This window comes from Dicentrarchus labrax, unplaced genomic scaffold, assembly GCF_905237075.1.
Source record: "Dicentrarchus labrax unplaced genomic scaffold, dlabrax2021, whole genome shotgun sequence".
Lineage (NCBI taxonomy): Eukaryota > Metazoa > Chordata > Actinopteri > Moronidae > Dicentrarchus > Dicentrarchus labrax.
Window position 1 is genome coordinate 24,011,722 of NW_026136713.1, and position 16,475 is coordinate 24,028,196.

Below are 16,475 nucleotides of genomic sequence, written 5' to 3' on the forward strand. Positions count from 1 at the left end.
ACGTGACAATGAGGACGCAAACTGCTCTCTGCTTCCTGTTTCATGGAGACGACAGATAAAAAAACTTTTATTGACGGTTTATTGATCAATAAATATATGAATGTGATCTGAAAGTATTGAGGACCGACAGCAGAACCCTGAGGAACCTCACAACTGATTACATCAGACAGGAAATCATCCCACTGAACAGGAAGTGTCTGCTCTTTGGATTATAGAGCTCATTTACATATTTAATTAATCTCATTTGCATTTGTAATTAAGTGGCCGCTCATCCAGATGAGCTGCTTCCTCTCATATTACAGCCCGAGGCTCCGACCAATCACACGCCGCTCCTGAGTGGGAACCAATCAAACATCAGCTCAGAGTTTCCCTCTGATTAAAGATTCTCGTTAAGTCCTCCTTGCTCTCGTTAAGACAGATTCTCATTAAGTCCTCTCTTGTTAAGACTCGGCTGACGGACAGAAACAAGATGAACATTAAAGAAATGTCAGAGTTTCATTTGCAGCAGACAAGATATTAAAGGAAACTCCTCAACCGGGTCGGCGGCGACAACCTCTTCCTATCGCGGCGACAAACACCTGAGCTGAAGGTGAAGCCAATGACATCATCAGAGGAAGTTAAACACAATCAGCTCGTTAACAGACGCCTCGTTAGGAGCTCGTTAACAGAGACAACAATAAACAAAACAAAGCACACAAACACACAGCTATCAATCAAACTGAGTGAGAGACAGAGAGAGAGACAGAGAGACAGAGAGATTATGAAATACTGTCAGAGATAGAAAGCAGAGACAGATCCTAACCAAGTACAGGCTCAGTGACCACAAACCGCCAATCCAAACAGGAAGACACAAAACATCATGGCAACCAAAAGAAAACAGAAAATGTGGTCACTGTTGGACAGGTGAGGTTGAGACAGAGATGCACTTTCTCCTACAATGTACAACATTAGGACAGTGAGTGACCGAGGCACACACACACACACACACACACACACACACACACGTATATAACTAATATAATATTCATATAATAATAATGTATATATTTTTTATTTATTGTATTGTATTTGATTACTTTGCTTTGGCAATATTGTTTTTTAAAAAACTTTCATGTCAATAAAGCCCATTTTGAATTTGAATTTGAATTTGAATTTGAGAGAGAGAGAGCGAGAGAGAGAGAGAGAGAGAGAGACACAGAGACACAGAGAGAGAGAGGGAGAGAGAGAGAGAGAGAGAGAGAGACCTTTGTAGTTAATTAGGCCATCTGATGCAACGTTAACACTGTATCCTGAAATACCGATGTGTGTGTGTGTGTGTGTGTGTGTAAAGACACACGCGTCTTTTAAAATCGTAAATCAATAGCGATCCATCGCCACCGGCAACGCTTACTGACGATCAATATACACACACACACACACACACACACACACACACACAGGAAACACCTGTTAAATACCAATTAGAGGAACAGATTTATTTCGCTCTTCATTCCTCCTTTCTGTTTTCCTTCCTTCCCTCTGAATCTCTCTTTTTATTATTACTCCTTCTCTTCTCATTAGGAGTGATGGAGGAGAAAAGGGAGAATAAAGGAGAGGAGACGGAAGAAGAGGAGAGGAGGAAGCTCTGATTGGAAGACGAAAAGAGTGAAGACAAGAGGAGGTGTAAAGAGGAGGAGTGGTAAATGTGTGGAGGAGAGGAAGAGAAAGGAATATCAGTCTCTGGGGTTAGAGAGGAGAGGAGGAAGAGGAGGGTAACTGGAGGAGGTGAAGAGGAGGGGGAGGAGTGTAACTGAAGGAGGTGAAGAGGAGGAGGAGGGTAACTGGAGGAGGTGAAGAAGAGGAAGAGGAGGAGGAGGAGGAGTGTAACCCGGAGGAGGTGGAGGGTAACTGGAGGAGGAGGAGGAGAAGGATCAGTCTGTGGGGTTAAGGAGGAGAGGAGAGATTTGGTTGTAAAGTCAGTGTGTGTCTCCTCTATCAGAGCGTCTGATGTCTAATGATGAACAAGACGATCAATACATCACCTCTAACACCTCACACACACACACACACACACACACAGTAACACACACACACTCACTGTGGAGAGTGGAGAGTCGAGACTCTCAGGATTCATGTTGTGAAGAATTCCACCTTAAACAACCTAAAGAGCAGCCCAGCAGGGGGCGCGGCATTAATGTGTTTATATTGATTACATATCAGAACACACCAATAAAACTATCTGTGTCTGTTTTTAACCTTGTTTTTCAGTCTGGATTAATGTGTTAAATTTGACACCAAATTTGGTGCTACACTGAGGGCTCCAATGAAGAGAGACTGATCCTCACTTTGTATTGGAACTACATTAAATCTATCAAATAAATAAAGGTTCAGTCAGAGTGGAGCTGCTGTCCTACAACGGATCCTGTTAGAAAGTCAACCTGTTTGCCGATGATACCGCCCTGTTCCAACATGTCAAACCTGAAAAACACGTAGACTCTGAACTAAAGCTGGTTGTACTGGGTGTGTGTGTGTGGGGGGGGGGCACCTCTGTGTCTCTCAGCAGACAGGTTTAGAAATGAGAGTGAAGATAAATATACTTTTAAATCCCAAAAGTTTAAAGAATAAACAGTGTAAACGTCTCCAGATCAGCTCAGGATCCGGTGTGACTCTGGCTGTTAATGGGCTCTCTGCTGCAGAGCTCCCCAGGCTCCAGCAGCTGTTTGTGGGCAGCAGCAGCTCTGTCTCTCCCTCCTCCTCCACACAGACTGCAAACAGCCCGACATGCGCAAAGTTTTGGCTCAAAATTCAATATTTTCAACTTGCATGAAACCACAAATGAGGTGGATTTTGCGTGTTTGCACCATTCGGGTCAACCAATTCATGTCATCTGATGTGATTTAATCTACTCACACAAATAATTTTACGCAGCATAATGATGCCAATTTCTCCAGCAGCATTGAATGTGAACAAATCTGTCCAGGAACGATTAAATGTTCTGTATAATTAGCCAGGCTCAAGACTTGTAACAACTGCCACTGAGATTCAGCAAAATATAGAGGAAAGATCTCCAGGTCAGGACGTAACGTTTCAGTTGATGAAATGAACAAACATTTGTTTTAGAGAAACAGGGGCGCAGTGAGGTGTTGGGGGGGCGTGAGAGGCAGGGGGGACAGACGGAGGAGGAGAAATGGAAAAGTTTCTGACAGGAGTGAAAAGAAAAACGGAGGAGGCGTCAGAGGCAAGAACAGCAAGTGACGGTAACCAACATAAACCTAATAAGACCAGTAAATACAACGAAGCCTAAATAGCCCTGGGTTTAACGTGAATAGATAGATAGATAGATAGACTTTATTGATCCCAAGCTGGGAATTGCAGTATATGAATACGATCGGAAATGAGGAAAGACCTGTGTGTGTTTTATGTTTAAACTCTGGCAGCGGACAGCACGAAATCAAATAAATTAAGATGGCACCTGGAGACCTTACACCCCAGTTATGTCAATAAGCCACTGGACTTTTTTTAATCGAAAACTCGATGCGTATCGCCAACAGGCCGGTCATTTTGTGAACGCGGCATCAGTAAATAAAAAAGCACCGTTAGCCTCGTACAAAGTTGCCCACCACATTGCAAGGTGCAAAAAACATCACACGATAGCAGAGGAGCTAATACGCCGGCAGCATTGGACATGGTCACAATCATAGGTGAGAAAAGTGCTGAGACACTGAATACTGTCCCTCTGTCCAATGACACGATCGGGAGACATATATTTGACATTTCAGTTGACCTCCAAGAACAACTCACAGAACATCTAACAGATAAACGTTAAATATAAGTAATATTGTTGCAAATTTTGCACAAAAAAAACAAATGTTAAAAAGTCATATACCTTTTTGAAAAGGAATAAGCTGATGAAGCTGACAAGTGACCAATGTTTACAGTTTAAAAACGTTTTGAATGTTACTGTGTTAAGTCTATAAAAATGCACATCCCAGTGAATCATTTGCACTTTTTTCTCTGTTTTGAGAATCACACAGACTGAGCAGTCTTGTTTAAATTGTTAAAACAAACTGAGCTAATAAACTGAACTTGGAAATTGTTGTTGCAGTTGTTGCAGGTGTTATCTCAGCTCATTTTATTAATCTATTTTGATAATCAGGTGATACAGTGGTTTGTACTGATAAATAAATAAATATTATCAGGTTCTCAATTGTATTACAATTCAGGGGGGGTGTGAAACATTTCTGTCCCCTAGGGGTGCCATGACAGAAAATAATTGAGAACCACTGCTTTAGGCCAACGATTATACAACATTCACTTCCATTTAATATTTTGTAAAAGCCACAGGGAAGAGAAGGAGAGGGTGAGGCGAGGGAGTCGCAATCAGCCACTTAATTCTGCACACTGGAACTTTAAATGTAAAACCTTGTCTGTATTTAAATGAAATCTATCAGATGTTGTGTTTGAGTTCCTCTGTTCGTTGTCTAAGCGGTGAAACAGCAGCAGATGGTGTGTTCAGGGTCATATTCCTCATTCTGTGACTGTTTCCCAGGAAGAAGAAAAATATTCAGCTACACTTCATCTCTCCATTGACTCCCATGCATTCATACATTTAACATTTAGCCGACCGGGGGCCCTCTGGGGGCCCCAAACATTATTCTGCTGTCAGTCACCCTGAAACACGGCCAGTAATGAGATTCCATCCAAAACCGACCTGCAGCATGAGAGGGAAATCACACCTACGCCCTCTAAATGATTGACAGCACGTCGTCCTCCCATAATCCCACGCTGCAGACACCAGAGACGCTCGCAGACAGGAGATTGTACCCCCCAAAAAAATTCTCACATCTGGTATTCAGAGCGAGAGCGTGAAAAGATGAGAGCTGGTTCACCGCCACCATCATCATCATCATCATCATCAGCGGCTACAAATCAGAGCTGAGCTGAAAGGAGTTTAAAGACAGAAGATCATCGTGTTAAAACGTTCTCACAGTGTTCAGAGGGGAGATCGTCCCATCATGATTGACCCTCAAAGTCTTCTGTCTTTACACAGAACAAAGAACCTCAAACAGCACGGTGGTGATGCTCAACCTGCGGGGCGGGGCCCTCCAGGAGGCTGTGAGGAACGCTACGGAGAATTTACAGTAGACGCACTGAAAAGAACCCGAGCTGGATAAAAAGTATGGATGCATCCATAACGATACCGGCAGTGGTACAAAGGCAAACCGCAGTAACTACGAGTCCGTTCAAAACTGACTGAGATTAAACTGTTTTATCTTGTAGCAAAGTTCAGTCTCATTCTGACTTAGAAAAAAAGAAGGTCCAGCCATAACTTGTTACAATGCACACTATAAGTCATTAATAATGTAACTTCAACTTATATAGAGAGAAAACTATTTTAAATTGTGAAATATATGAGATTTGATTGGTATTTATTTATTAATTACATGAGAATCTGATTCTACAGGTTTACAGAAGTTTTACAATTAAACTTAATATGCCAATTCATCTTAATAAGTTAATGGTCACAAAATAATATTTGAGGATTGCTTGATTTCTTTCTTAATGACTCATCTATTTCAACTTCTTAATAAACGATACAGAGTTACTGTAATAGGTCCAATCCTGTGCTCATGTACTGGTAATGGACCCGATACTACACCCGATACCACTGACCAGCAGTGTGACATTACGTAACCTCTCATTAGAGGAGAAGCAACGTTGGCAGCCAAAAGCGAAGTTTTCACAATTTTTCTATTAATATCTCCACCATAACACAGCACAGAAATATGGTTGAGATACTTTGTGAATCTGTAGACTCTCCGATTCCAAGTCTCACGAGAGAGGATGTGATTCACACAGCGCACTAGAAAGAAGAGAAGAGAGCATAATATGCAACCAAAAAGTCAACCTTTTTGCAGATGATACAATCCTGTTTCAACATATTCAACTGATCTGCTTCAGAAAATGTGTTTTCGGAGATTAAATGTTTCCTGAATTACAGTTTTTTAACCAACAATCAACTTAACAAGGAAATTCAGTCTCTGATCAACAGCCTCGTCCTGCATCAGAAACCAAACATCTGATTATTGAATTATTGAATATTAAGTCAGTTAGAAATTATAAAAATACAGAATACAGACAGAAAATGAATCAAAATGTCTGTTCATATTCATGCTCTCAGAAATAAAAAGGTAACAGACAATATTTAACTTGTTTTTCTACATTATCGCCTCCTAAATGAAGGTTTTAAAGTATAAAGATCTTCAATATTCTCAGTTCTGCTGTTCTGGATCCTAAAATCTTTATGTTAAAGTGCCTTAATTGTATCATTAAAGCACTTTAACATTAATAAATGTATGAAAAGAAGGGATTAATTGAGCTGTAAGCAGAACTGTAAGTAAAGTGAGTTTAATATAAAACCAGAGTGCTTCTTGAATAAAAGGCTGCAGGTCTGAGTGTGTTTGTGCTCGCAGCAGCAGAGTCTGACCCTGACATGTTTCCTGTTCACTGGACGCCGCCGAAAACACAGGAGACCTTCCCATCATGCATTTCAGCAGGCAGGGGGAGAAAAAAGAGCCGCTGTAATATCACCACTTCTCTTTTCAAAAGGCTGCAGCAGTCACATCCATCCCTCCATACCTCCATCCATCTATCCATCTACCCTCCTCCCCTGCTTTCACTCCCCCCTCCTCCCTCCACAGCCTCGGAGAAGAGAGAGAGGGGAAAGGGGGGAGGGAGGAATGAGATTAATACTCAGGGGGAGGACGAGAGTAGAGGAGGAGGGGTGAAGAAAGGAGGGAGGAGGGGGGAGGTGAGAAGAGGAGAGGAGAGCGTATGATTCCTCATGGGAAAGGAGGGAGGAGGGGGAGGAGGAGACGCAGCAGGGAGGAGGGGGAGGAGGAGGGGGAGGAGGAAGGGAAGTAGCTCGGACCAGTTCAGCAGTATTTCTGTCACCTTTTTATTCTCCAACACAAGCAGAAAGAACGATTCATCAGCTCTCCTTCTGTCTCTTTGTTCATTTGTTAATAACAAGAACTTTGATACCAGGGATTCCTTCAGTGTTCAACGTTCAGGAGGTTTCTACCGGGAGCCCAATGATCCACAGAGGTCTCCTCCTCTCCAACACAAACAGACCCGCTGATTAAAACCGCTAAAAACACAGAATAAAGCAGTTCCACCTTAAAAATCACTGCTTCTCCCACGCTGTTGGACAGACAAAGGACGTCCCGGAGGGGCTGTGAGCCGAGCTAATGCTAACGTTAGCTCAGCTTGTTTCTCTGATAACTTAAGATCCCGACCGTCTAAACTGGACCCAAAAAGGTGCCAGGACCCTAAGACAGTTAGGAGAAGCTCAGCAGCACTGCTGTGTGCAGGGTTTCAGAACCACAGAGGTCCAAAACCTGAACTTACTAGGAGGGTTTTGTTTTGTTCACCCCTCAGAAAGAATAGCAGTGACCTCAGTGGGTAAGGCCATGCTCACCAGAGGTCACGCAGTAAGAAGTAAGGAAATGTGGACAAAAGTGCTGGTAGTCAGTTCTGATGAGTTCTGATGAGTACTGACCCATTTCAGGTACTGATCCAGACGTCCGATGACTAAAATCTTAAATCAACCACATATTTAAAATCTAAAGGATCACTTTCTGAAGAAATATTAAAATCGTATTCAATGATGGTTGCATTATCTGACATGCATGCTGGGATACTGACATCTGTGCTGTGTGCTTGCTGCCTACAGCAGATAAACTACTGACCATAACACACAGTGAAGCTCACCTTGTTACTGGTTCATCATTTATCATATCTTTTGCACAGAAATAAATCTGCAGGAAAGTTTCAGTGGAAAAAGTCACTAGATGGAAAAAATATTGTCCAAAAAATATTCTTGGAACCAATCACAGCAGTTGCTCTACTGAAGTCGGAGTGAAACCAGAACGTCAAGGTTTGGTTCCAGAAGTAAGAAAAACTGCTTTATTCAGTGTTTGTTTTCAGCGGCCATTAAGGTACATCATTTCCCATAATCCCACAGACCTTCGCAGGTTGAACCAGTTCACATACACACACACACACACACACACACACACACACACACACACACACACACACAGCTGACAGTAGAATTGTTTTCTCTGTTTGTTCAGATATGAACAGACTTCCTGTATCAGTTGTTACTCTATCAGCACACACACACACATTGCAGGAGAAATATGTCGCTATTAAAATAACGTGTGTGTGAGAAAGCATGAAATACATTCAGATCAACACTGCATGATAATGCAGAGTGTGTGTGTGTGTGTGTGTGTGTGTGTGAGTGTTACCTGTCGATGATGACGGGGTCCGACGGCGTCTCGTTTCTGTTTCCACAGCTCTTCTTATCACAGCAGCGACTGACGGAGAGACAACAGACAATAACTCAAACTGACAACGTTCAGCATTCACCGAGGGAGCAAATACTGCAGTTAAATACAAGTATAGTACACAGTACACAGTACAGGTACTACAGTACACAGTACAGGTACTACAGTACACAGTACAGATACTACAGTACACAGTACAGGTACTACAGTACACAGTACAGATACTACAGTACACAGTACAGATACTACAGTACACAGTACAGGTACTACAGTACACAGTACAGATACTACAGTACACAGTACAGGTACTACAGTACAGGTACATACAGTAGTATCATCATCATCACAAGAGGCCCAGGTGTGCTCAGGTAAAGTAACACACAGTTCAGATCAAACATTCAATCCAGTCTGAATCTTTCTGAAACCGGAACCAGTTCCCAACAATGCAACTATATGACACTGTTTATGGTCTCCATAGCCACGACGTACGTTGTTGACGCACCTAAAACAGGTGACGTACCTTACGTTCTTAAACCAGCTGCCCAGTTCCCCAAAATGCTCTAAAACCGTTCTGTTCTCGTTGTGGATCTTTGGTCTGAACTGGACATTACATCAAGTTCCCTTAGTCTGTTAGGACCTGGTGAGACCCTTCAGTCCAGGTACAGTATCTGTTCTTACCTGCACATGATCTCGTGTGTCAGAAGAACTCGGCACATCTCTGGATTCTTATCCTGACCTTCATAGATGATCGCCTGTAACACACACACACACACACACACAGGTACAGTGAGTTCAGGTGTCCAAACACACCTGTAAACTCAGTGTTCATGCTCACATATGAAACCTGCAGCAGAAACAACTCAATTAAAGCCTCGTTTCATTTGTCTCAATTATGACTCATTATTAGCTATTAGCCTGAGTGTGTGTGTGTGTTTCATTACAGCTGCAGACATTCATATGAAACAGCTGGAACCATGAAAAGCTTCTCCCACAAAGAACGGATCACACGACGCAAACGACGCCTGACGGGCACGCTCGTTAAAGCCTCACTAATTGAATGACTCGTTAGGTTTAAACACTCCGACTGCTGAGCTGCTTGTTTCCATCACCGTCACTGTACAGAGAGAGCGCCGACTGAGCCACTTTCATCATGAGGGTGGCGCTACAGGACAGATCAGTGCCTGGAGAGCAGGAAGGTTGGTTGGCTGGTTTGAACAAATCACTGTTTATTTCACTCAAATGGAATCTATGTGTCTCTATGTAGGATGAGGGTCAAAGGTTGTGACCTTTATGCTCCTGAGTGCCTTCTCTCTCCGCTTCCCTACAGTGCCAACAGTGGGCAACACAGAGTCCAACACAGAGTCCAACACAGAGTCCAACACAGAGTCCACAACACAGAGTCCACAACACAGAGTCCAACACAGAGTCCAACACAGAGTCCAACACAGAGTCCAACACAGAGTCCACAACACAAAGTCCACAACACAGAGTCCACAACACAGAGTCCAACACAGAGTCCAACACAGAGTCCACAACACAGAGTCCACAACACAGAGTCCAACACAGAGTCCAACACAGAGTCCACAACACAGAGTCCACAACACAGAGTCCAACACAGAGTCCAACACAGAGTCCACAACACAGAGTCCAACACAGAGTCCACAACACAGAGTCCACAACACAGAGTCCAACACAGAGTCCACAACACAGAGTCCACAACACAGAGTCCACAACACAGAGTCCAACACAGAGTCCAACACAGAGTCCACAACACAGAGTCCAACACAGAGTCCAACACAGAGTCCACAACACAGAGTCCAACACAGAGTCCAACACAGAGTCCACAACACAGAGTCCAACACAGAGTCCAACACAGAGTCCACAACACAGAGTCCAACACAGAGTCCAACACAGAGTCCACAACACAGAGTCCAACACAGAGTCCACAACACAGAGTCCACAACACAGAGTCCAACACAGAGTCCACAACACAGAGTCCAACACAGAGTCCAACACAGAGTCCACAACACAGAGTCCACAACACAGAGTCCAACACAGAGTCCACAACACAGAGTCCAAAGTCAAAGCTAACATTACTGCTAAGCTAGTGGAACATATTGTCTGATTGTACTGTTAGCTGGATAACGTTAGCTTGCTAACACGGACAAATTGCTATCTAGCTAACAATAAGCAAAATGCTGTCAGTTTTTTTGGGCACATTTTAATTGGCAGTGATGTACTTTCATTCTTGATGCAGACTTCTCGGTGCGTCCTCTAATTGTTGGTGCATTCAGAACAATGTGACTTTAGATGAGATCAGACCAGACGCTGTAGACTCGGTCGACTTTCAACGAACAGAAAGCAGCATTAACATCCGTCTGTCTGACTGTAAGAAGAGACGGTTTCTAACAGATGGTTCCAGCCTCAGTCGCTCTGTGATCAGACTCTCCCTGATTTATCATCCACTGTGTCTCACGCCCAGGAGAGAGAGAGAGGAAGTGGTGTCGTACAGCAGCAAGATGTGTACAGATTTATTCACACTGATACAGTCTGACTGCTCACAAACAAACAGCAGAAGATAAAACAGGCTCATTATCTCCTGTTTTTATCATCAATTACAGTAACACTACAGAGCCCAGCAGAGGATCTACAGTGGAAATGTCCCTCCGATTCTAAAAATAACCTGTTAAAGAATTAAAGAAATGAATTAAGTCATCTGTTCACAGCCAATATTTCCCCATTATCAACCAGAAATATTGTGTACAAAGTTTAATGTTAGAAATGTACAGTTTGGGTCTTCAGTATTTACACACTGACAGATGCTAACTTGCATATATAATTGGACAATTAGCATAATTAGCATTAATAATCAGCTATATGGAGTGGGCTGATTTTATTTAATTTTGAATCAATATTCAGGTTATTTATAGGATTAATCCATAACCACAGCGACAGAGACACAGAACTGAAGAAATATTATGTCTGAACATTCACACCAATGACATTAAGCTTTCTTGATTCATTGATCAGCTTGAATTCAATGAAAAGAGACAAAACAATGTATTGATTCCTAATCCCACCTTTAGATTTTTCTATTCAGTGCTTCACTAATGAGCCACAATATTGTTTTTGAGTTCAAATATCTTCATTTGGCAGCTTGTCTAAGTAAATATTGATATAAATTATTGTTTGAGATAAACTCAGCAGATATGTCAGTCAGTATCTGTCTCTAGATCCAACGCTGACTGCCGCCCGGTAGTTCCCTGTAAAGTTACAGAAAGCTCTGATTGGACCAGGACAGGCTGTACGGCGTAGAGAGCTGCACAGCTGAACGAATGTAAATACCATCAATTCAACCAACCAATATTTACAGTAATTACCTGTAAATGGTTGTCAGGTTTTTCAGGAATTAAGATTTGAACAGTTTTTTATTATTTATGAAACTAAAAGTTTCGTAACTTTACGTACGTGTTGTTTCCGCAGTAATGGTAACATAACCTGGATCTCCCAAATCCTGTTTTCTTAACCAGACCAAACGTTTCACAACCAGGCGTTTAAAAGGCATCTCGGGGCTGGAAGGACACCTTGTTTTAAAGCTTTCCATCCGTCTGTACCAACCATGTCATGCTAGCATGTTGTGAAGGAGGCTAAATAACGCTCCAAGTTCGGCTAACGTTTGGTGATTGAAAAACTGCCATGGCCACTTTCTAAAGGATCCACTGACCTCTGACCTGAAGATATCTGAATGACCCATGAGTCTCTCCTTTACAGACACTTTATGCTAATCCTGTGCAGTTTTTGTACAAAAACCATGCAGTTATTTGCAAGAAGTATAAATGTTTTATTATTATCTCCTAGTGTATTTGAATATTCCTACACACAGGTCCATGAACAGTGTTGGAATTGTATAAATTGGGAATGATGGAAAGCTGAGACACCCGAGTCAACACCCCTGTCTGTATGAGACGCCGAGGGCGGCGGGACAAAACTGCGTCTGGCTTTGACAACCTGGGAATGTCCTAAGATGTAGTTATTAAGTCAGGCGGCGAGCGAGAAAGTCTGGAGGTGCTGGTTTCCCGTGCGAAACTAACAGTCAACCATTGCTTTTAGGTAACGTACCTAAGTTAAGGTAAACCAAGCTTTATTTTGAAAGTCTAACTGGACGTTACATTTTTATTCTTTATTAGTTTATTTTTTCTTTCTATAGGAACAGATACATTTTTCATATTTTTCTGTCTTTATGAGCCATTTTGTCATTTTTATTGTATATTTTATGATGGACAGTTCAAGACATTTATATTAACTGGTTCATATGTTTGTTTGCACATGTATGTAGAGTTGTGTTTGTGGGCCACAGAGCTGCTGCTGCTGCTGCCGCTCAGGTTGATGAATGACTCTGCCGACTGATCCGATCAGTCTGGATTCATAAGAACATTAGAGAGCACAGAGAGATATCCAGGAAATATATCAGAAATATTTCAGTGTGAACGAGGAGACAGAGGAGGAGGAGGAGGAGGAGGTGGAGGAGGAGAAGAAGTCTGTCTGACCAGAAAAACAACAAACTGTCAGAAAACGTTTGAGGTGTCAAAGAGAAGTCGGCCTGAACTTTAATCTGACAGCTCGGACTGCAGGACGAAAAGACACGCTCTTATTTTGAAATATAACTGGATTTTCTCCTGTTATTTGATCTGCTGATCGATCGACTTTTCACTTTAACTTGAGATTTTAATCTGCTGCAGTCTGAACTAATCATCCTCATTATCTAACCTGATAATATAAAATCAATATCTTACCTGTTTGGTCATGGAGTCGATCAACCGGACGTAGAGATCCTGCTCCGTTCTGACTCCTGAGCACAAACACAAACATGTTAATATTATTGTTTAAAGTTTAAAGTGATGTTTTTTACATTAATAATTAATGTTTAATAAATGTTTTTTTCCTGTAAATTAGTTCCTTTTATTGAAGATGCTGTGCAGTAAAACAAGCGCACCCACCATTGCTGTAGAGCAGTTGCAGTTTGTAATGAATCCCGTTGTTGGTTTTCTCTCCAGTCGGCTCCTGAACACAAAATCAAACACACTGAAACGTTTGGTTTCTGACACCTGATTTGCTCTGTGAGCTCTGGGTGCGTTTGGACTCAAACACCTGGGTGGAGATGCGATTCAAATAGTTTTGAAGCTGAAAGTAAAACATGAGTGAGTGCAAACGTCGCTGTTATATTGGAAATTATTTGCACGGGTGGAGCTAAGCAAGCTGTAACGGGTGTCTTTCATTCAACTGAAAACTTCATGACGGAATTTATGTTGTTTTTTTTGTGGTTTTCTGAAGATTTGGTGAATGCGTTGGCAGTGACCATGAGATGTGTTTGTTTTGTGTCCCAGCTCCTCCCTCCTCCCTCCCGCTCCTCACCTTCTCTTTCTCCACAAAGTCGACATAGGTGGTGCGTTCGATTTCCACCGGCTGACCCTGCCGGTCGTACAGCGCCAGCACGAAGTGGAAGAAGTTGGACTTCCTCAGATTGGACGGAGGCTGCTTCTCGAAGTGAGCACGGGCTAACCCCACCCCGCTGAGAGACAGACACAGACAGACGTATGAGACAACTTAAACTCACCAACAGCTCCCACTGAACACAGACATAATTTTTCTGTATATTTATTTGGGGTCTAACAACCTGAGAACTGATGATTAAATTTAAATTGCATTTTACAGAAAACATACCAAACCAACATTTTGCCTTTTAAATTTTAAATAGAATTGTGCACATAGAGTCAAAGAAATGAGCTCTATGAATTCACTGTATATGAACTGAGACAAGACGAACCAGTCAAAGCTGAAAATCTTTGTATAAAAATTGCTCTTATCCCAAATTACTGGGAAAAAAGATTTAAAACTCAAAATTGAACTTGATGGCAGATCTGTGGCCCCGCCCATCAAATCTGCCTCTTTTAAAAGTAATTTTTTATCTCCTCACAGTGTAAAACATCTGAAAACATTCATCTCTCAGTTCCTCATTTTAGAGCCAGAAAGGTTTCGTAAAGAGGTGATGTTTGTTTCTGATTTTACAGAATCAGGAAACATCTCCTCAACAAGACAACAAGAGTCCCATTTTAAAATGAACTCAATTCATTAACTCCACATTAATACATTAAAAACCCTTCATGTGACCCAAATCTGCGTCAAACCGGAGTTTAAATCAAACGCTCCTCAGAGGAAATGCTCATCGACTGCGACGCAGGTTCAGCTGACTTTCATCACATCAAACATGTCATCAATTAATCAGCGTCTCCGACATGTTTAAATGATAAAAAAAGACATAAAATTATAATAAAGTGTTTCCTCCAATAACTGATACTTGAACTGAAAACCATAAAACAGAAATGAGCCAGGATGAAAAATATCTTCATATATGATCAGAAATAGATAAAGTGTGAGTTCCTCCATTAAACTCTTCAGGTTTGACCTCCAACGTGTAAAACACCTTTCTATCACAACACAAATGTTAATTGGAGGTAATAATTCAGTGAACTCATGATCTGAGAGCAAAATATTCATAAAACTGTGAGAATCTTCAGCGAGAAGTGACATGAAGCTTCAGGCTTTAACCTCCACATGAATGAATCATGTTAACAACAACATGTTTCAAACGTCTGGGAATATTCAAATAATACAAAACGCTTTAAATTCACAGCAAACACTGAATCACGTGTGCATGTGGAGCTCTATAAATATTCATAATGAAGAAGTCAAACTGCAGCTTTGACCCCGACTGCAAACATATTCACTCATTAAAATTCGACTTATAACATTTGTCATATTTGTATTTTTATATTTGGTTGAATTTTGACACAAAGAGACAAAAAGAAAAAGTCAGAGTGAAGCTAGAGGCCCAATATCAAATTTATTAAGTCATGAAAATGATCATTTAACAACAGCTTATTGTTAATTAATATTAATTCACGTTGCGCACGGCTCCAGCTTCCACCCGACAGACTTCATGATGATCTGATTTTATTCTGCTGCTCCTTCCAAACCTAACTGTTCATTTTACATACGTCAGAAATGTCAAAATGAAACTTTTATCTGAATCGTAGCAGATATTCTGTCCTGAACCACACACAGAGCCTCGCAACGACCACGTCATAAAGCAAGGACTGTATTTTATTTTACACTGCTGCTTCGCTGACCTTCCTATTGAAATTGTCAAACATTTTACATACGTCAAAAATGTTTTTAAAAATTGAGTTAACAATGTAAAAATCTAGTTTCTGCAGCTGATGTTTCCTGATGTCCCAAAAGAGGATTTCTAACGACACAAACTGTGGACTGTGCTTCACTCTAACACTCTGTTCATCATAAACTTATTTCATCTTTTTTACATACGTTAGAAATTAAAATGTATCTGCGTCCTCATATGAACAGACATTAAGATTCACTAAGACTTAATGTTTGAGCACATTCAGGTCTTTCTAACAATCATCATTGACTCTGAACTGTGCTTTATTTTACACTGCTGCTTCACTGGGATTTTTTTAATAGAAATTGTTAAAATTACATACGACACGAATGTTTAAAAAATGCATTTAAATGTAAAAATCTGGTTTCTGCAACTCGGATTCTTCCTGATGTCCCAACAGAGACGACACAGTCACAAATTGTGGACTGTGCTTCACTCTAACACTCTGTTCATCATAAACTCATTTCATCATTTTTACATACATCAGAAATGTTTTTAAAATCTATATTTATCTGCGTCCTCATGTGAATAAATATATTGAGATTCACTAAGACTTAATGTTTGAGCACATTCAGGTCTTTCTTACAATCGTCATTAAGTCTGCACTCTTTTATTTTACACTGCTGCTTCATTGGAATATTTGTATTGAAATTGTTAATAATGAGAATTTTACATATGTCAAAAAAGGAAAAATTCAACTTTTGTCCAACTCTTAGCAGATAAAGTGTCCTGAGACAGAGACCTGCTGTTTCAACACATTCAGCAATTTGTAACAATCAGATAAAGTCTGAACTGTGTTTTATTTTACACTGATGTTTTAATGTACTTTTCTATTAAAACTGTTTATAATGACAATTTTACATACTTCAAAAATTTAAAAATCTGGTTTCTGCAGCTTGGATGTT

At 41.1% G+C, this 16,475-nt stretch overlaps 1 protein-coding gene across 4 annotated transcripts in view; it reads right to left on the reverse strand.

The window, feature by feature from the left end:
• The window catches only part of LOC127374527 (transcription factor COE3-like), a 53,726-nt gene that overhangs the window by 34,725 nt on the left and 2,526 nt on the right, over nucleotides 1-16,475 (reverse strand). For all 4 annotated transcript variants that reach the window (XM_051419966.1, XM_051419963.1, XM_051419965.1 and 1 more), the window contains exons 2-6: nucleotides 13,746-13,902; nucleotides 13,331-13,394; nucleotides 13,127-13,182; nucleotides 9,012-9,085; nucleotides 8,295-8,363 (exon numbers count right to left, since the gene is read on the reverse strand). In XM_051419966.1, coding sequence (XP_051275926.1) covers nucleotides 8,295-8,363; nucleotides 9,012-9,085; nucleotides 13,127-13,182; nucleotides 13,331-13,394; nucleotides 13,746-13,902 — 420 coding nt within the window. The remainder of the gene's footprint in view (nucleotides 1-8,294; nucleotides 8,364-9,011; nucleotides 9,086-13,126; nucleotides 13,183-13,330; nucleotides 13,395-13,745; nucleotides 13,903-16,475) is intronic.